This window comes from Brassica napus, chromosome A10, assembly GCF_020379485.1.
Source record: "Brassica napus cultivar Da-Ae chromosome A10, Da-Ae, whole genome shotgun sequence".
In the NCBI taxonomy this organism is placed as follows: domain Eukaryota; kingdom Viridiplantae; phylum Streptophyta; class Magnoliopsida; order Brassicales; family Brassicaceae; genus Brassica; species Brassica napus.
Genome location: NC_063443.1, coordinates 15316077 through 15335439, shown reverse-complemented (window position 1 = coordinate 15335439; position 19363 = coordinate 15316077). Strand labels below are relative to the sequence as shown.

The 19363-nt window shown below is 36.4% G+C and overlaps 5 protein-coding genes across 6 annotated transcripts; 1 reads left to right on the top strand and 4 right to left on the bottom strand.

Moving 5' to 3' along the window:
* Positions 1–89: 89 nt before the first annotated feature.
* LOC106372036 (COX assembly mitochondrial protein 2) lies at positions 90–1169 on the top strand. The gene is made up of 3 exons (XM_013812160.3): positions 90–253; positions 601–748; positions 912–1169. The coding sequence occupies exons 1-3, from the start codon at positions 196–198 to the stop codon at positions 991–993; spliced, it is 288 nt and encodes a 95-aa protein (XP_013667614.2). The 5' UTR covers positions 90–195; the 3' UTR covers positions 994–1169.
* Positions 1141–4837, bottom strand: LOC106372035 (T-complex protein 1 subunit zeta 2). Its single transcript, XM_013812159.3, has 15 exons — positions 4588–4837; positions 4444–4507; positions 4152–4287; positions 3693–3844; positions 3553–3600; positions 3334–3426; positions 3118–3224; positions 2909–3023; positions 2748–2834; positions 2314–2518; positions 2121–2215; positions 1892–1960; positions 1707–1814; positions 1501–1619; positions 1141–1412 (listed from the first exon to the last, which is right to left on the bottom strand). The coding sequence occupies exons 1-15, from the start codon at positions 4719–4721 to the stop codon at positions 1334–1336; spliced, it is 1611 nt and encodes a 536-aa protein (XP_013667613.2). The 5' UTR covers positions 4722–4837; the 3' UTR covers positions 1141–1333.
* A 1679-nt stretch (positions 4838–6516) lies between these two features.
* On the bottom strand, positions 6517–10258 carry LOC106372034 (probable carboxylesterase 17). The gene has a single exon (XM_048742273.1). The coding sequence runs from the start codon at positions 7843–7845 to the stop codon at positions 6769–6771; it is 1077 nt and encodes a 358-aa protein (XP_048598230.1). The 5' UTR covers positions 7846–10258; the 3' UTR covers positions 6517–6768.
* Positions 10259–11311: 1053 nt separating this feature from the next.
* Positions 11312–15257, bottom strand: LOC111206076 (ubiquitin receptor RAD23c-like). Of its 2 annotated transcripts, XM_048742274.1 has the most exons (11): positions 14872–15257; positions 14345–14500; positions 14197–14250; positions 13829–14050; positions 13703–13741; positions 13550–13627; positions 13392–13439; positions 13179–13300; positions 12990–13091; positions 12817–12892; positions 11312–12721 (listed from the first exon to the last, which is right to left on the bottom strand). In XM_048742274.1, the coding sequence occupies exons 1-11, from the start codon at positions 14935–14937 to the stop codon at positions 12617–12619; spliced, it is 1068 nt and encodes a 355-aa protein (XP_048598231.1). In that variant the 5' UTR covers positions 14938–15257; the 3' UTR covers positions 11312–12616. The 2 variants fall into 2 exon arrangements, with proteins under 2 accessions (XP_048598231.1, XP_048598232.1); XM_048742275.1 differs by lacking the exon at positions 12990–13091 and having other exon boundaries at positions 12549–12721.
* A 134-nt stretch (positions 15258–15391) lies between these two features.
* LOC106372033 (ubiquitin receptor RAD23c-like) lies at positions 15392–19196 on the bottom strand. The gene is made up of 13 exons (XM_048742276.1): positions 18883–19196; positions 18366–18521; positions 18230–18262; positions 17995–18129; positions 17869–17907; positions 17617–17664; positions 17407–17445; positions 17247–17330; positions 17113–17166; positions 16911–17011; positions 16751–16822; positions 16574–16649; positions 15392–15731 (listed from the first exon to the last, which is right to left on the bottom strand). Exons 1-13 carry the CDS (start codon positions 18946–18948, stop codon positions 15606–15608), a joined length of 1029 nt encoding a protein of 342 aa, XP_048598233.1. The 5' UTR covers positions 18949–19196; the 3' UTR covers positions 15392–15605.
* Between the last annotated feature and the right edge of the window lie 167 nt (positions 19197–19363).

Genomic DNA, 19363 nt, shown 5'->3' with positions numbered 1-19363 from the left:
ACCTACCATGTAATTAACACTGTTTAAAAACTATGGGGTCTCTTTATTAAATAGTTCAAACTATAGGGGTCAAATTGAAAAGTTGGTTAAGTTTAAATTTACGGAATCACCCTTTGCCCTGAAACTCATTTCAGTCTTCTTCAACGAACCCGCTTGATCGGAGAAAACAGCTCAGAAGGTCCGTCGTCGTCGTCAATGGGGAGCTATGTTGAGCAAGCTCGTGAGAATCACGTCAAGAAGAAGGTCGAAGAAGGTAAAATTGACAATGTCTTATTCTTCTTCTTCTTCCTTCCTGCTATGTTACTAAACCCTAAACCCCTAAATGGGATAACGATAACGCTTTAAGCCTTTCTTTATCATCAGAGAACTAGATTCTTCTCGATCTCTCAAACCCATGTCGCTGATCCTCGAAAGTTAGGGACTTTGGGACTAAAAGTATCTTTTATCAATTGAATTAACATTGGTTTCTTGAATTGCTGCTTCTATGTTAATTGAGCTTGGAGATTTGTTTTGAAGTTTAATGGTGATGTGTTAATGTGTTAAGAGAGAGGAATGAAATGTTTGTTTGTTTGGTTGATTGTGTACTACTTTGTTTGATAGCGCTGCGTAGCAAGATGAAGGCAAAGGCGTTAAACGAATGTGATCAGTTCGTCTCCAAGTATGCTGAATGCGCCACGGGAAGAACCTTCTCTGTTGTGTGGACATGTCGTAAGCAAGCTAAAGAGCTCAACACTTGCCTCCACCAATTGTGAGTTTCACCTCTCAATGAGTCATCTTGTTTTCCCTGTTACCATTGCTAGCTAGTAATCTGTTAGCTAAGTATAAACTTATGAAAGGGGGTGATTGTGTTCATGTTTGGAGTTGGTAAGGGAGATGGAATAGTTATGAATTTGTTTTTGTTGATTCTGTAGCACCAATGACAAAGTGTTGGAGGAAATGAAGAGAGAGTACATGATTCAAGAAGAGGGCAAAGTCTCAGCATCCACCGCATAATTGATTTGAGCCGGACCAGTATAAAGTGGTCGCTTTGTTTCTTGTTTATTATGGACCAAAAAGATCCTCCTTGTAATGGATGCTTTTTTTTATAAAAACTGAGTATTGACTCTAGCCTTTCTACAATAAGCGTTTACTCACTATAAGAAAAGTAAAAGATTTTGTTTGTAATTCCATTTAAACTCTGTTTGCAAAATCAACAAGCTCGACGATGTCAAAGATGTTTGTCATAACCAAAGCACATGTTTAACACAACTTTCACGATTGAAACAAAGAAGAAAAGAAGACAAAATCTTGAGATTGTTACAACGGCGAAAGCAAGTAAGATAAGCAAAGGGCTTCAAGCAGTAGGCTTCCTCATATTTCTTCCAGCACGAATCACTTCGTCCACCAAAAGCAACTGCGATGCAATCACTGGCCTGCAACACACACAAGTACATATTAAAATGGCTTCTACCAAAACCCACAACTTTATTAAAAAATTGACTGGTTGCTTCCAAACATTACCCTGAGTTGATAAGTTGGCGTTTCACTGAGTAGTTGTCGAAGATACCAGCGAGCTGTGGGTCAATCGGTTCACCATCCTGAAGGTTCAATCCCACTACGTTTCCTTTGTCGTGCTCGCTCTGCATAAGGGCATCATAGTGACAATTAAATCTTTGTTCTTTCCGCAATTGATTTCGGTTTGCTGAAGATAAGAGATGAATGCATACCGTAAGAGAAATGATCACGTCTTGAGTGTCAAGACCTGCGTTTTCGGCAAGCGTCTTAGGCACCACGAGAAGGGCATTAGCAAAAGCTTCAACGCCAAGTTGGGCACGCTGCAACGTTGATGATAGTATTAGTGATCTTGAATACTTAAGAAAACACCAGAGTACGTGTAATGATATTTAGCTACCCCTTGAACGGTTTTCTTGACTTCATTGAGTAAGTGCTGTCTTGCTGCCACTTCAAAAGCTCCTGCTCCCTATATAAAGATGCAACCGTGCATAAACATAACGCAAATATATATATACAATAGGTCTAGTTGCTTAATTTACAACGGTTTCAATCAGGAATTAAGAGTCTCTTTGACATTGCTGAGAAACAGAGAGCAAAAAACTTCAAAAGATTAGTAAGGTACTTACTAACACAACACATTCGTCTTCTATGGTGTTCTTGACCGATCTTAGACCATCACGAACCGCATCCTTAATTTGAGCAATGGTGTGGTCATTAGGCCCTAGTAAACCAATAAATCATGAACGGCCACCAAAGTGCAACATGAGAATAAATGAACCATCAAAAAAAGTAACGAAAAGATAGAAGTTGGCCTATTACCTTTTATGAGAATGGTACATGAATATGGATTCTTAACTTGCTCCACGAAGGTATACTTTTCCTCCCCAAGAACGTGCTCATAGACAAGTCCAGCCCATCCAAGCGACTCAGGGGTTAAGTCGTCAACAGAATTCACAGCTTCTCCACCACAGGCCAAAACTAAACGTTCCATGTTCCTCCTCTTTGCTCTTCTAAGGGCAATAATCTGGACACATGAGGAAAGATGAAGATTCAGCAACCTCTCAACAAGAGAAATTAGGTCCGAAGGAAGCAACAATTTCAGTGGAAGGCCCAGAACTAAAAAACAGTTCTGCCAATAGTCTCCAGGGATTATTATATATCAAAGACCATACTTTTTCTAAGTACCGATCTAAAACAGTTTCAACTGATTGTAACTATTAGTGTGGTACAAAGAAGTTAGTTATATAGCTTACCCCTTCTCTAGCCAGAAGATCCAGTGATGGTGGGTCAATACCCTTTTGGTTTATGATAACAAAGTTGTTATCATTACCAGCACACACCTGCACAAGAAAAAAAAACATTATTAATGTTTAGAATTTCAAAATACGGTTCAGATAAATGGTTTCAGTCCCACCTTTTTCTTGAGATCGATAATTTTCTGAACTCTTTCATCAACAGATCGCCTCTCGGCAGTAACCATGGCTTCCCTCTGCTCCGCATTAGAGTAGAAAAACCCTGCATTAATTTCGCTGATAGATAAACAGAAATATCAGTCTGCATCACCAGCAACATCTAGGCTCTTGTTTCTCTTCAGAGAATTGACCAAAGAATTATATTACACACCTCTTCTCATACTCCAGCGACACATTGCAAGTTAGGATGTGGCAATTCTCCGCACGTCGTTTCATATCAGGGTGCCTTGAACCATGATCTAGAACAAGCCCCTCAACCTATACCAGGAAGGAATCAATGTGATACTTGCAAGTATTTTAAGATTTCAAAACTATGAAAACTTCGAGAGAACAATGTTATGGTAAACCACACTTGGCAAAGACATACCAATCGTGTGTCAACATCGAATTTGTGGCGCATGTGCATTATCTCCACCATAAACAGATCAATACCTTCCTCAGGCTTCCGGATGCAGAGAACCTGTTATGTACGGAAAGTATATGATTATAAAACAAGATCGTACACCAATATTAGCACATAGATCATCCGTGTGAAAAAGAAAACAAAAAGTACTAATAAGATTTAGTAAGAGGTCGATTAACTCACTGAATTAACGACAATGTCAGTCAGTTGGTCAGCCAAGCCTTCGTACAGCTACACAAGCCACAATAGTAAACCGAGGTTAGGGGGTGGAAAGAAGTACCAATCAAAAACGAGAAAGAGATAAATACAAAAATCAAGAATACCTTTGTTCGAAGTGTCGTTCTTGCGACCATTTTTAGGATCTCTTTATCAGGCTCATCACCCATAACCACAGGGGTCTTGAAGTTCTCAAGGAATTGAAGCGTAGCTCTCTTGGCAATCTCAAAACCATCAACTAAGACACGTGGATGCATTCCTGATACATGTATACACCTTCGTTAGGATTCAGGACTATTTCTCACTGCAAAAGTTTAAAAAACTTTATACTGACACCATTTGTAATTCTTACGGATTCAGTTTCAAACAAAACATAGCAAAACAAAGTCGCTGAAGATCACTTATTGGTACACATTCATACGCCAAACTCAACAAATAAACTGAGAAAACAAAAAGAGTCAGAACCCAAAAGCAAGAACTTAAAACAAGAGTAGAAAGCCGTATAACTAATGAACTAATTATACAAACTAGGTAAGTAGTTTCAGCTAACATAGCGACTCACTCACCTTCATCAATGCAGCGTTCGGACTGCTTCACGAGCTCACCAATGAAGATAACAGTGGAAGTAGTACCATCACCACTAATGTCATCCTGCGCAACAGCTGTCCTCGCAATCATAATAGCCGTCGGATTCTGAATTTGCTGCAACAATCAAGAAGTAAGCATGTAAGCATACTTTTACCTAATCAAAATCAATCAAATCACATGAACCATAGCACATTCAGTTCCTACTACTACAAGACGCAAGTCACAGACTTGTGAGCACCCTTCACTACTAAACACACAATCCAGACTCACCATCTCCTTCAGTAGAGTGTTCCCGTCCTTGGTAAGCTTGATGTCTCCCGATCCACCAACAAGCCTACGTTGATTAAAACAAACAAATAGAAGAGAGTAAACAAACAAACAACTAACTACATCTGGAAAGTGAAGAGAATATACATCTTGATGGTTCCCTTGGGACCGAGATTTGATTTGAGTACATCTTGCAATCCCTTGGCGGCGTTGATTGTCATATGAAGCGCCGCCGTTTTGTTGAGCACCTCGGCGTTAGGGTTCAGAACTCGTACAGACATTTTCGAAAACTTTAGCGTTCGTGCGGGATCAGAGTAGGAAGAGAGGAGCTGGAGAGTGAGAGCTTGAGCTTGCGAGAGAGAGAGAGAGAGAGAGAGAGAGAGAGAGAGAGAGATTTTATTAGGGCAAAAAGAAGTGGGGAAAGAGAGACTCTAACTCGCTGAGAGACTCCCATTTGACTAAATTACACTTTTACCCACAATATAATACTTATTACACTTTTAGCCTTATTTTCATTGAATCTTTGCAAATAGATTAATTTCAGAATTCACCCCCCCCCCCAAATAACTTACAATTTTATTAGTACTAATCATTTGAAACTAATTTTTGTTTAAACTTACATAAATTTCAATCTAACATTAGTTTTTACTGTCGAACACGTATTAGTAAAACAATGTCATTCTATTAAAATTCATTAAAAAAAATATGATAAATATTTTGCGGTATTTAGTCATAAATATGAGATAGTTTAAAATAGTACAAACTGAACCAAGACCAAAACCATGTTTTAATTTTTTTGTCTAAAAATCAGTTCTATACATTAAAAAATTAGTTTGTCGAATACAAGCGTCCTAAACAAAAAGAGATTATGGATGCTTATTGGTTCAGTGGTTTGACTAAAAGTTTATTAATGAATCTCATAGAATAAGATGAGAAGAGATTAGAATGTAACTGATAATTTGCCATTTTGGCCAAGGTATCTACTACCATATTTCCTTATCTTTTCGAGATTGAATTGGCATTTTTTGTATGGATCATAGGATCATATTATTGAAAGTGATTTATGGTTAGGATTACAAAAACACAAGATATATATATATATATATATATATATATATATATATATATATATATATATGAGTATCATGCATCCTAAACATTTTAGTGCACATCTAACTCATGGTTTAAGCTTTATAACCTAATGCAATTTCCAACAACAGATGCAACATATTTGATGCAACACAGTTGATACAGCGTGCTTGGTGCGGCAGCAACTCCAAATTCAAAACATATCAAGAGAACTCTATATTGTAACACTCTTTTCCGTGAATTATTGTGGTGTTTGCATATGTTGGACTCGCTCCTCCAAGCAAAATATGTATAATATGACCGATCGAATAGAAACAAAATAAAAGACAGGTTGTGGATATAGACGTCACGAAATTAACTTACTGATATGGATACCAACTTGTTTGTTCTTTTTGACATTCCATATGAACAAGCCCCGTTAAAAAAAGTGAGAAAAGAAGAAAAAGACAAGAATAAAAATCATCTTCTTTAGTGCATTTGGAAGTCCAGGACCATACATTAACTAAGTCAACTACTCTCCTCTTTTTGAGTCGATTTAACTGTTTTCGTGTGAATTACACACAACCTTAAGCTTTGTGGAAGAGATACTTCCCATCTTAATAACCTATCTTCCATTTACAAATTAACCAAAAATAAAATTTATACAATACCTATGTATCTGTAGGTATTAAAAGAGAGTTTTTTTTTGGGTAAGCAAGAATGAAAGGTAGTTAGCATATTAATCTCTTCGTATAAGTATATAACTGGCATATTAAGTACAATATTTCACAACTTAAATGGATTCATTAATATGTGTAAACTTTATACCTAAAAGTTTAGATAACCAGAACTGGTTTAGTTTGACCTAAAATTTAACCCTTGTTTGTTTTATCCAATAAAAAGTTTTTAGCTGTATGGGTCTCTGTCATGGAGACAAATTTACCAAAGTCAACCATAAGAAAAATAATAGTGCAAGAAAACAAAAGGTAGATACTAGACGACAAAATATATCTTAAGCTCTCAATATCATTAACAGCAAAGAAGGAGCACTGGGTACATGATAGTGAAATACAAGCCATTACAACATAAACCAAAAGCTTATATAACTATATATCAAAACAACATAATACAACAGGAGGAATCAGACTAGTTTATAGTTTATACTAATCACATCCATTGAAAACACTAGAAAAGCAACTCTTAATTACTTTAATGTCTTGATTGATTTACTTAAAGGTTCCTAAATGCTTTAGCGAATGATTATGGATGAATGAAGTTGCGGAGACGACACATCATGTCGTGGATTCGATCACGTGACACCGAAGATTTGTCGAGAATATGAAAAGCGTGACCAACTCCTCCATGAATGATACCTTCAACTCTCTTTCCATGGCTTCTCATCATTTTACACATCTCCATGTTCCTATCTTTTAGTATATCAAACTCAGCCATAAACACCATCGTCGTCGGTAACCTCGCCGATGAACTTATCGGAGGGTTGCACCAAGGATGGTCTCTACTGACGCCTCGCGGCAGAGCGAGACGCCAGTACGTGTCCGAAGCTGAGAGAGTCAACGCTGATGACTTGGAGTGTTGTTGTTTCTCCGAGAACGTTCTTGCTTCGCCGCCGAAGAAAGGGTGGATTAGTATAACGCCTTTGAGGTTTGAAGTGTTTGTGATTTTGAGGGCGACTTGATAAGCTACGTTGGCTCCGGCGCTATCTCCGGCCAAGAAAACGTTCGAGAGATCACACTTATTCACCCAAGAATATCCTCCGTTAGATCCTTGCTTCATCAACCACGAGACAACGTTAATTCCGTCGTCGTACGCCGCCGGGAGACGGTGTTCAGGGGCCAAACGGTAGTTTACCGAAACGATGACGCAACGGGCTTTAACGGCGAGGTCGGTCAAGAAGTCGTGGTAGCAGCTCCAAGCGGCGGAGCCAACGCAGAAGCCGCCTCCGTGGAAGTAAACAAGGAGAGGGAGAGTAACGGAGGGCGAGAAGGCTGCGGCGTCGGGGATGTAGACACGTGCCCACGTGTCATTGGATAGTTTGATGTCAAAGGCTGTGACCTTGGCAGATGGATGAACGGTGGCTGAGACGGTGGGGACTATGGGAGGTCTCTCGACGCAACCGTCGTTGAAAACTTTGATGAGTCCTTCGATTTCTTCAACGATGGGACCGTGACGGTGGTTGTGAGATCCACCACGGCGGTTGTCGGATGATTGGTGGTTGTGAGTGAAGGAGAGAGCTGCCATTAGTTCTTTTTTTACTTTGGAAGTGTAGTATTGCTGGTAGGGTTTTAGTTGCGTGAGATGCAATGAGATGAGATTCATTCAAGCTCTTTATATAGAGGATAGTTTATATAAATGCTGTAATTTTGTAAAAATGATGGTTTTTTTTTAAGTATTGCATCTTTTCTTTTTGTCACAAAAAAAGTATTGCATCTATATAGTAAATTATGGAGATGAGAATAATAGATCCTTGATGTAGTTCACGTGGGTGAATCTTCACCGGCCACTCCAAAGCCGTCCATATTATATTATGGCTCTTCCTTCTTCTTCCTTTTTTTTTTGTCAACCACGAATCATAGTTAGAAGATTTTGTTTAGGAATATTAAATATATTACAACTAGGATAAGACGCGCACGGTGAATTTTTATGATAAATATTTAAAACATATAGTATTGACAAATAATGTCACGTCACTCGGTTTATTTACAGCTTCGGTATAAGTTTGGTTGGGTTTATTTTGGTATAAGAGAATCTTAACTATGCTCAACCCAAAATAGTTTGATTTGGTTCAGTTTTACTTAGGTTTGATTTGTGTTCGATTTTGTTTTAGTTTGGTTTGGTTTGTGTTTAGTGCGGTTTAATTTAATTTTGTTTGTGTTTGTTTATTTCAGTCGATTAGTTTTCCTTTTGTAGTTTTGTTCTACTTCAGTTACAAAAATATAATTTATAAAAACATAAACAAATCATCATTTGACATTAAATCATTATTTTCTTCACATTTAATTTTAAAGCTAAAGATAATTTTATATTATTATATTCAAACCTAATATAATTAACTATAATAAGTAGATTTCTGATTTTGATGTTAATCTATGAAATTCTTTTTTTTTTAAATTGTGAGTAAAATGTATAATTTTTTTAATCGTTTAAGTTTTTTTTTTGACTATCGATTAGAAACTTTTAAAAAACTAACTTGCAGCCTCTTGGCCAGTATAAGGAGCCAACCAACTTGGTGCAAAGCAGTTGACGAAAGAGGATCCAAATACGCATGATCTTCCATTTTTATCAATGATTAAATTTATTAAATTTTAATATTATTATCATGTTTAACTAATATAAGTAAAAACACTTCAGCTTCGCTTGGTTCATAAAATGAACCAAAATAAACCAATTTGATTGATAAAATCTTAATCAAATAGTCTAGACATATACTTTAGTTTTTAATTTGTTTGAATTGGTTGGGTCAGTTTGGTTTGGGTCGGTTCATTTTTTTTGTCCATACTATTAACTAATGTTCTGAATAATACAATTGAATAAAAAATGATCAATTGTATAGTAGCTTAATAACATTTATTATAAGATTTGGTATATATATTAACAAAGATGCGCAAATTAAATTTTGAAGAAACTACTACAAAAAGGGTCAATAGATGCATGCATGCAATACATGAACTTTTCATTATCATAAAAACTTCTCAATTATAGCAATCAATCAAAACAATCAAAAAACTTTTTATTATACAAATCTATACTTACAGTATAACAATCATTCAACAATATTTTATGGAATAATGTATACAACTGACGAAAGCTCATTTATGTCAACACAATATGGAATATATGTGAATTATTCAAAATTTTAAAATTCCAACTATGAATGATCCATATAAAAGTATTTTTCACGTATAGAAAATATCATTTGGCAAAAAAAATATATTTGATGTGAAACTATATACATAGTAAAAAATTGTTTGAATCACACACTTCTAGATTTAAGTAATAAGCACTATTTACATCTTTCGTATTAAAAATATTATATATGTACATCTGTATAATTTAAGAAAGTTTCACTTACGAAAGATATTCTTAAATGTAATGGTTGCACGTATAGAAATAGCAAGGATTAATATTTTATGTTACAACTATACATTAACAAATCGCATCTTTTATTTCCTATACAATCAACTTCTATTAGATTTAAGTCTTAAACTATATAGACTTCAACCGTATGAGAACCAGACGATTCATAATCCACCCCAAACCATAAATTACTGGTAAGGTTTCATATTGAACCGATCGATCCACAATTATGTATACGATACACTATGGTATTCATGATTATGTAGCAATACACACTATGATATTCATGATAATGTATTAAGTATAATATATTACGTGTTAAAAAAATTCTTGAATGGTTGAGTATAAAATGATCATTAGTATACATGTACATGTACATGATATTTTCCATCAAAGACAATTAGATTATTTTTTTCCAAAGCTTTATAACTTGTACGTAATGGCTCCAAAAAAATTTGATACAGTTTTTACAAACGAATACATTTGGACTTGAATTATTATATGTTAATATATAGTTACGCTTACATGTAGTATGCACACCATCCATTAATTAAAGCGCATGGTATAAATAATACGGTTATAGGTCCATCGAATTGTATTTCTCGTTAGGGATGTATAGTTTTAGATTATGCTTTGCCAGAACTCTCTAAAATTCAGCTACAACTGCCACATAGGATGAAGTCTCTTTTTAATTAATACAAACTTAAGGTTATAACTATTTAAAAGATTCTCAATTAATATATAGGGGATATTACTCGAGAGATATAAAAAACATACAAATTTATTTAGGTCTGTATAGTAGTTATAAAACCAAGTGATCCGATCTATCATAAACTCGTTAGAGCATCTGCATCAGTGAATCCGGGTTCACAAAATATTTTTTTATTATTATTATTTTTGTTTGATTTTTGTTTTAAAAAAAAAAGTTTAATTAATCGGATCAATCGCGGCCGCCATGTGCTGTGGGGTCCGCGCTACAGTGAAGATCCAGGTTCAGTGCAGTGAACCCCATAGAAGGAGTTCACAAAGTATTTTTTTTTTTCTATTTGATTTTTGTTTAAAAAGAAAAAGAAAAATTAATTAATCGGACCAATCGCGGATCGCCACGTACCTGAGGCCTGCGCTACAGTGAAGATCCGAGTTCAGTGCAGTGAACTTCCAAGAGACAGGTTTACTTCTTTTGTTTATTTTAATATATTTTTTTCGAAAACTATGTAAACTTCCCATGGAGTTCACTGATGCAGATGCTCTTAGTTTAGTTAGTTATAACAACCTATTTTGTAAAATAAGAAGGGATCATATGAAAAGTAAAATATATTTTGTATGGTAGCAAAACAATATATATAAATATTAGAATATGATGAGTTATGACCAGGACTTAAAAAGCCTGAAACAAGTTCACGATTGAATACAATATCATAATCAATGTGTGAAAAGAATAACATTACACAAAGAAACTATACCAAATTCACGTGGAAAATTTTCATATTAAACGGAATATTGCGCTAAATAAAAACAAATTATGCTTACATGAAAACATTGAAGAGCTATATCCTAAAAGAATAATCAACATTATTGCCAGTCGTGGTATTATGAATAGTTAAATGACTGTAAGTTGAGTTTCAGTTGATTTGATACCAAATCAATTCGTGTTGTTACATCACTTCTTATTTGTATCATTACAAAGTGGAACTCAGACTGTTGTTGTCCTTTTCGAAAAATGCTAATTCTTATGTATTTATCTACATAATTATCCAATAACGATAGACTAGTGGGTATAAAACAGAAAATATATCATTCTCATAAGTGTAATCTTCTTTCATTTGTGAAAATAGGTTTTCTTATTAGAATCTCCATTTTAAGTGTTTAGGGCAAATAAATCGCTTTTAACTATTTTGGAGATGAATAGTTCGTTATTCCGGCTCATCTTTCATATATTAACTAGAAAATAAAACATATGTTATATTATATCATATAACTAGTAATTTATATGCATGCATAATAATCAATAACAGTGTGAAAGTCTTTTTTTCTTTATTTTTCATAGAGGACTAAACAGAAGTAGAGAAGTCAAAAGAACATCAAGTCGGCAAAGATTCCATGGGCAAGTACAATTCACAAATCTTCTAAAATTCTTATGATATATTCCTCCCCTCGAATATTCTATTACATTTTTTGTAATTGTTTTTAGTTTTTTCCATTGGTAAAATGTTATCGTAGCAGATTTTAACATTAAACTTGCAAGTTACAAGTTACGACGGCATGAAGTTCCATGATTTTTTCTAATAATTAAGTATTAATTCACACGTACATAACTCGACTGTAATTTGAGTGTTGGTTAATATAGCTTTGATCATGCTTTCCCTGAGTAGCTAAAAGCATCATTACAAACCGTGTGAGAAATCTGTTGGAGAAAGTTACTTTTGTCTTAGTTTTATCTTCGTAATATTCGTAGCTTTTCTTATATTCTCTTTGAACTTTGAAGGCACCAAATGGATTTTTTCGATATCAAAGAATATTTACTTCTCGTATTCTTCCTCCCATCGTTAGCTTCGTAGAAAGAGCCTTTCCCAAAAATATGGTCTCACTGGAAAAATATATATTCAGAAAGTGCTTTGTTTCAGAGCCAAAAGGTAGACTAATTACAGCCCCCCTCCCGAAAAAGATAATTATTCAATGGTACTGTTTTTAGATGGAGATAATAAACAACTAAACAATTATTTATTCCTTTTTTGTTTCCTTAGTCAGTACAAGGTCATATGAAAGCTGCAAATAATCACACTAAATTGTAGTGTTTTTGGAAATGATTTTTTTTTGGTAAGGAAAGGTAGTATACACATCAATCAATCACCCCAACTGTGTGTAACTAGAGCAAAAGAAACTACGTTGCAAAAAAGACTACGTTGCAAACGAAGACATTTAGTTCTCGATAGAAAATAGATAACCACTACAAGCCAAGAAAGAAACTCATAGTGAGAGATAGTTTGGTTTAGTGGTGTTATTCTCGTCGAGACTATTGCTTGTAACCGAGAAGATGGTTAGCAGCCACTTGGACGTTCCTGTTGCAAGCGAAGTACGCCACCGCCGCATCACCTCTCTCAAATCCCAATGCTTCCAGCTGTTTTTAAAGCAAAAACACAATTATGAATATAGTAACGAATCCAAATGAAGTTGGATTTTCTAAGAAACCAAGAGAAGAACACATAGACACACCCGTTCGATTAATTCATAATCCTCAGGGGTGGCGACTTCAACTTTGGTTTCTTTAGACTCTCCTACTTGGTTGCCACTGAATCACACAACAACAAACAATCCACAAGAACTTAAACTCAAAAGAAAGCTCAGTTCATTTTTACTACCAACATTAATTATGGTAAATTTTGTACCCATCTCCTCCTCCGTTGTTTGGTTCATTGGTTTGGTCTGCTTGGAGCTCCTTAGGAGGCTGCACAACTTGGGTTTCTTCAGAATCTCCCACTTGGTTGCCACTGAATCACACAACAACAAGAAAGATCAGTTAATTTCTATATCATTTTACTACTAACATTATGGCTTTTAACTTTTAAGTTCCGTACCCATCTCCTCCGTTGTTTGGTTCCTGAGGCTGCTCCAATAATAAGCGTAAGAAGTCTGCTTTGTTGTCTTGAATCAACCGAAAGAATGGCGGATTTTGTTCCTTTAGCATCAGTAAAAAATCCTGCAGCAAGATCCAACAAAACCAAATAAAAAACTTCGCATAATAAATTATTTGCATTCCCTTTTTCTTTTGTTGCATATTTGGCTTTTACCATTAGGAGACTAGGATCTGACTGCACCAGAGGTCGTAGATGCTCAAACTAGTTGTCACAACGTACAAAAAAAAAACTAGTTAGATCTCCACCAATTTAATCATCTCTATCTCCTTTGATCTTTCAAGTAAGACGAAGAACTGGAAACAGCTCAATACCTCTGGAGTGTGGCGCAAGGAATCAAGTGACCATTCCAGGTCTGTTTCTTCAGGTTCTTGAGTTTGCTCCTGTGTGCCCTTTTCATTACATTTTATTCTCTCAGTCTTCAGGTTACACATACCCTTTTGCTTCAACAAATTTAGTGTATTTACCTCCGTTGTGTAATGATCTTCACTCTTCACCGGGATCCCCCTTTTTTAAGAAAAAACTTGTCAGTCTTCAAACTCCACATTACCTTACAATAATATATGGGCACATGGTTCTGAAGAAGAACTCACAAAGTAAATATATTCCAAAGCTTTATTAAGGTCATCATATGCCAAACAGAGTGCATAGGCAACCGCTTCACGGCTCCAGGCTCCACGGACCATCTCAAGAATCTGCTGAATGTTACTCTCTGAAATACTTTCATAGTTCCCATTTGATGCAGCATCCCAAGCAGGTTCAGTAGGAGTTACAGGAGTCTCAGCTGCAGTTGAAGAAGGATGCGCTGCATGAACCTAAATCAAATCTCGAGTTATTATCATTCATTAAACACAAGGTAGACATAGTTGAGAAACATAACAGTCTGCATTCACTTCAGAATAAAAAGATGCAAAAGGTACAAGAATCTTTAGGTTAGATGATAACAATAGTATCAACTCACCAGAGCAGTAAGGCTAGCAGGTGCAGTGGACGTTACAGTAGATGCAGGTTTTTTCTACATTTATAAGTCCGACCATGCACAAGATCAATAAGCTAAACTCTAGACCATATAAACTTTCGTTACCATTTTACCAAACCTAAGCACACACCTTTATAACGCCAATAACGCTTTTCTCGGAAACGTTGTTAGCTGCTAGTGTTGTTTCATCTTTAAGCACTTTCCCTTTGTGAATAAGCACTTGTTCTGCAGCAGGATATGCAGTAACTCCCATCACGGTCTCTATGTTCTTCTTCACATCACCAACCTGATCACACACATATATATTTTGTATATAAACCGTCAGTCAATCAGCTACTTAATCGAAAACAGAGCAATATCCAAACAAGAAAGAGAGTGATCAAGAAAGAGAGTGATCAATATTCTACCGTAATTAACAAGGTATCGAACGAACTACCTCCTACCCTATATATGGAAACTCAACTTTGCCAAGAAACGAAACCCTACAAGCAGCTTTGCGTATCAGAGTTCACATTGACGAAAGAGCACGTGATTCAAGACTAACTTGTCAACCAAGAAAGAGTGATCAATATTATACCGTAATGAACAAGAAATCGTATATGAATCTCAACTGTGCAAAGGAACGGTTTGAGCAAAGATTCTTGAGAATATACGTACCGAATCCTCGGGACTGACTTGGATCTCGAAGCGAGCACCCTTCAGATTTTTGACAAATATCTTCATCTTCTCGTTCACCGAAGAGCCGAAGAAGATTCAAGTTCGAGAAAAACGGCGAGACTCTGTTTCGCTGAATCGCCTTCCGAGCTGAGAAGAAGAAGCGGGTAAGTAAGGAGAGTGACGACGAGAAAGGAGAAGAAAACGACTCAACTTATACGCTCGCCTTCATTACGTTACCTCCTTCACATATGGTTTATCTCTTCCTCTGATAATTATTTCTCTAACCATCCAATATGAGCTTGACACGTGCTAATCTGGTGACTATGTTTCTTTTCCCGCTTCTCTTTTAGTTTTAGGTTTTAAAATGTAGTTATTTGGCTTATCATTCCATTAATCTATCTATTTAAGGTTGTTTATCATTATTTGATTAGAAGCAGTACATAATCATCTGAAAGTATATAATTTTCTATAGATGTGGTGCTCTAATTCCATCTTTACTTTAAAAAAAAAACAAAACAAATCATTTAGACGTGTATCTGTAATCATCTGGAAAAGTATTCCAAGTTAACTTTCACAACAACAAAAGAAAAAGAATCACAGTATTCCAACTGTGTAACCAGAGCAAAAGAAACCACGTTACAGAACAATGACATTTGCTTATCGATAGAAAAAAAAAAAGTATGCAACCACTAGGTCCACTACGAGCCAAGAAAGAAACTCATGGTTTAGTGGTGTCATTTTCGTCGAGGCTCGTGCTTGTGCTTGTAACCGAGAAGATGGTTTGCAGCCACTTGGAGGTTCCTATTGCAAGCGAAGTACGCCACCGCCGCATCACCTCTCTCAAATCCCAATGCTTCCAGCTGGGTTTAAAGCAAAAACACACGTATTATGAATATAGTTATAACTGTTAAGCTAGATGGGCTTCCAACCTAAAACCAATTGGTGCTAAGTGGAGTGACCCATCTATCTTATATATTGCTTAGGATCCCTTCCAATATCCGATGTGGGACATTTATCCTAATACGCCCCCTTGAGATGATGGCTCTTTGAGCGTCAATCTCGGAATGCTCGGGCAAGGATCGATGGGCCGACTTTGGGCTGGATCGATAATGGATCGGATTGGACTGCGTGGATCGGGCTCTGATACCATGTTAAGCTAGATGGGCTTCCAACCTAAAACCAATTGGTGCTAAGTGGAGTGACCCATCCATCTTATATATTGCTAAGGATCCCTTCCAATATCCGATGTGGGACACTTTGTGTCTAATACGCCCTTTCGAGATAGGATAAATGTCCCACATCGGATATTGGAAGGGATCCTAAGCAATATATAAGATAGATGGGTCACTCCACTTAGCACCAATTGGTTTTAGGTTGGAAGCCCATCTAGCTTAACATGGTATCAGAGCCCGATCCACACAGTCCAATCCGATCCATTATCGATCCAGCCCAAAGTTGGCCCATCGATCATTGCCCGAGCATTCCGAGATTGACGCTCAAAGAACCATCATCTCGAAAGGGCGTATTAGACACAAAGTGTCCCACATCGGATATTGGAAGGGATCCTTAGCAATATAGATGGATGGGTCACTCCACTTATCACCAATTGGTTTTAGGTTGGAAGCCCATCTAGCTTAACAATAACGAATCCAAATGAAGTTGAGTTTTCTAAGAAACCAAGAGTAGAACACATAGACCAGACCCGTTCGATCAATTCGTAATCCTCAGGGGTGACGACTTCAACTTCGGTTTCTTTAGACTCTCCTACTTGGTTGCCACTGAATCATACAACAACAAACAATCCACAAGAACTTAAACCCAAAAGAAAGCTCAGTTCATTTTTACTACCAACATTAATTAATTATGGTAAATTTTGTACCCATCTCCTCCATTCTTTGGTTCGTTGGTCTCGACTGCTGGGTGTTCACGAGGCTGCTCCATTTCGGTGCCGCTGAAAATCCACAAAAATTACTTAACGAAGAGCTCTAGTTCAATTTAGGATCTCAGTCTCTGAATCATAAACTAAGAACAATGTTTACCCTGTTCCCCCTTCACGTAGTAAGCGTAAGATGTCTGCTTTGTTGTCTCGAATAAACTGAAAAAATAGCGGATTGTCTTCATGTACCATCTCCACAAAATCCTGCAGCAAGCAAATATTCAACAAAACCAAATAAAAAACTTGAGAAGCACAATATATTCATTTGCATTTTCTTTTTTTCTATGTTGCATTTTTGGTTTTACCTTAACGATACTAGGGTGTGATCGCGCCAAAGCTCGTAGATACTCGCGATCGTACTAGTTGTCACAACGTACCCAAATTTAATCTCTCTCTCTCTCTATTTTGTTCTTTCAAGTAAGAAGTACAGGCTCAATACCTCTTGAGTGTAACGCGCGAAATCAAGTGACTGTTCTAGGTCGGCTGCTGAAGGACGTTCATCAGGTTCTTGATGAGTTTCACCCTTTTCATTACATTTTTATTCTCAGTCTTCAGATTTACACATACCCCTCTTGCTTCAATAAAATTTAGTGTATTACCTCCGTTATGAAAAGATCTTCAATCTGCACCAGGAGCTCCTTTAAAAGAAACAAACTTATCAGTCTTAAGACTACTTATTCCCTTACTATAAATGGGCACAGGGTTCTGAAGAAAACTCACAAAGTAAAGATATTCTAAAGATTCAACAAAACCAAATAAAATACTAGAGATTGGCATTATTTTTATCTTTTGTTGCATTTTGGTTTTACCTCTAGGAGACTAGGGTCTGACTGCACCCGAGGTCGTACATTCTCGAACTAGTTGTCACAACGTACAAAGAAAAACTAGTTAGGTAGATCTCCATCAATTTAATCTCAATCTCCTTTGATCTTTCAAGTAAGAAGAACTAGAAACGGGTTCAGGTTCATGAGTTTGATCATTTATGCCCTTTTCATTACAGTTTTTCTCAGTCGTCAGTGTACAAATATACCCTATTGCTTAAACAAAATTTAGTGTATTACCTCTGTTATAGAAGGATATTCACTGTCCACCGGCAACCCCTTTTTTTAAGGAAAAAAAAATTATGATCAGTCTTCAAACGATATATTTTACCTTACTATCGGCAAAGGGTTCTGAAGAGAACTCACAAAGTAAATATATTCCACAGCTTTATCAATGTCATTATATGCCAAATAGAGTGCATCCTCAACCAGGTCACGCTCCCACTCTCCTCCGGACATCTCAAGAATCCACTGAATGTTATTCTCTGAAATACTTTCATACTTCACATTTGATGCAGCAGCATCTCAAGTTACTATCACTCACTAAACAAAAGATGTAAAGGTACAAGAATAATTAATGAAAGCAATGATACCAACTCACCAGAGGTTTAAGGCTAGCAGATGCAGGTTTTCTCTACATTAATAAGCCCCGACCATGCACGCACAGATCAATAAGCTTATATAAACTCCAGACCATAAAATTTCATTACCATATTTACCAAACCCTTAGCACATACCTTCATAACGCCAATAGTGCTTTTCTCGGAAACATTGTTAGCCTCTACTGTTGTCTCATCTTTAAGCACTTTCCCCTTGTGAATAAGCCTTTGTTCTGCAGCAGGATACGCAGTAACTCCCAGCACCGTCTCTATGTTCTTCTTCACATCAGCAACCTGATCACACTCACATATATATTTTTTGTATATAACCATCAGTTAAATCAGCTACTTCACGAAAACAGAACAATATCAAATATAGAGGAGACGCATGGATCTAAGAACCCTACAAGCATCTTTGCGTATCACTTTCAGAGTTCATATTGACGAAAGAGAACATGATTCAAAGACTCTAGAGTATTACTCTCTATAGAAACCACCAAAAGTAACTAACTTGCTGATCAAGAAAGAGTGATCGATATTCTACCGTTATGAACAAGAAATCGACCGAACTATATGAAACTCAACTGTGCCAAGAAACGATTTAAGAAAAGTTTTTTGCAAACGATTTAAGAAAGTTTCTTGACAATTTACGTACCAAATCCTCTGGTTTGACTTGGATCTCGAACCGAGCACCCTTCAGAGTTTTGACGAATATCTTCATCTTCTCTTCACCGGAGAAAGAAAAGATTTCAGTTCGACAAAACCGGCGAGATTCTGTTTCGATAAATCGCCGTCGGTAACAAAACTTCCGAGCTGAGAACTGAGAAGAAGCAGGTATGTATGTGAGGGACGACGAGAAAGGAGAAGAAAACGACTGAACCTATACGCGCGCTTTCACTACGTTACCTCCTCTGAGATAATTATTTCTCTAATCATCCAATACGATTTTGACACGTGTTAATCTGGTGACCTACGTAAATAATAAATCGAGGGTGTGTATATCTTTCAATGTTTTTCTTTTCCCTCTTCACCTTTCAGTTTTAGGTTGAAAACGTAGTTATTTATCTTATCATGCAATTCCATCTAGTTAAGGCAGTTTATCATTATAACAAGCAAGTATATATATATATATATAT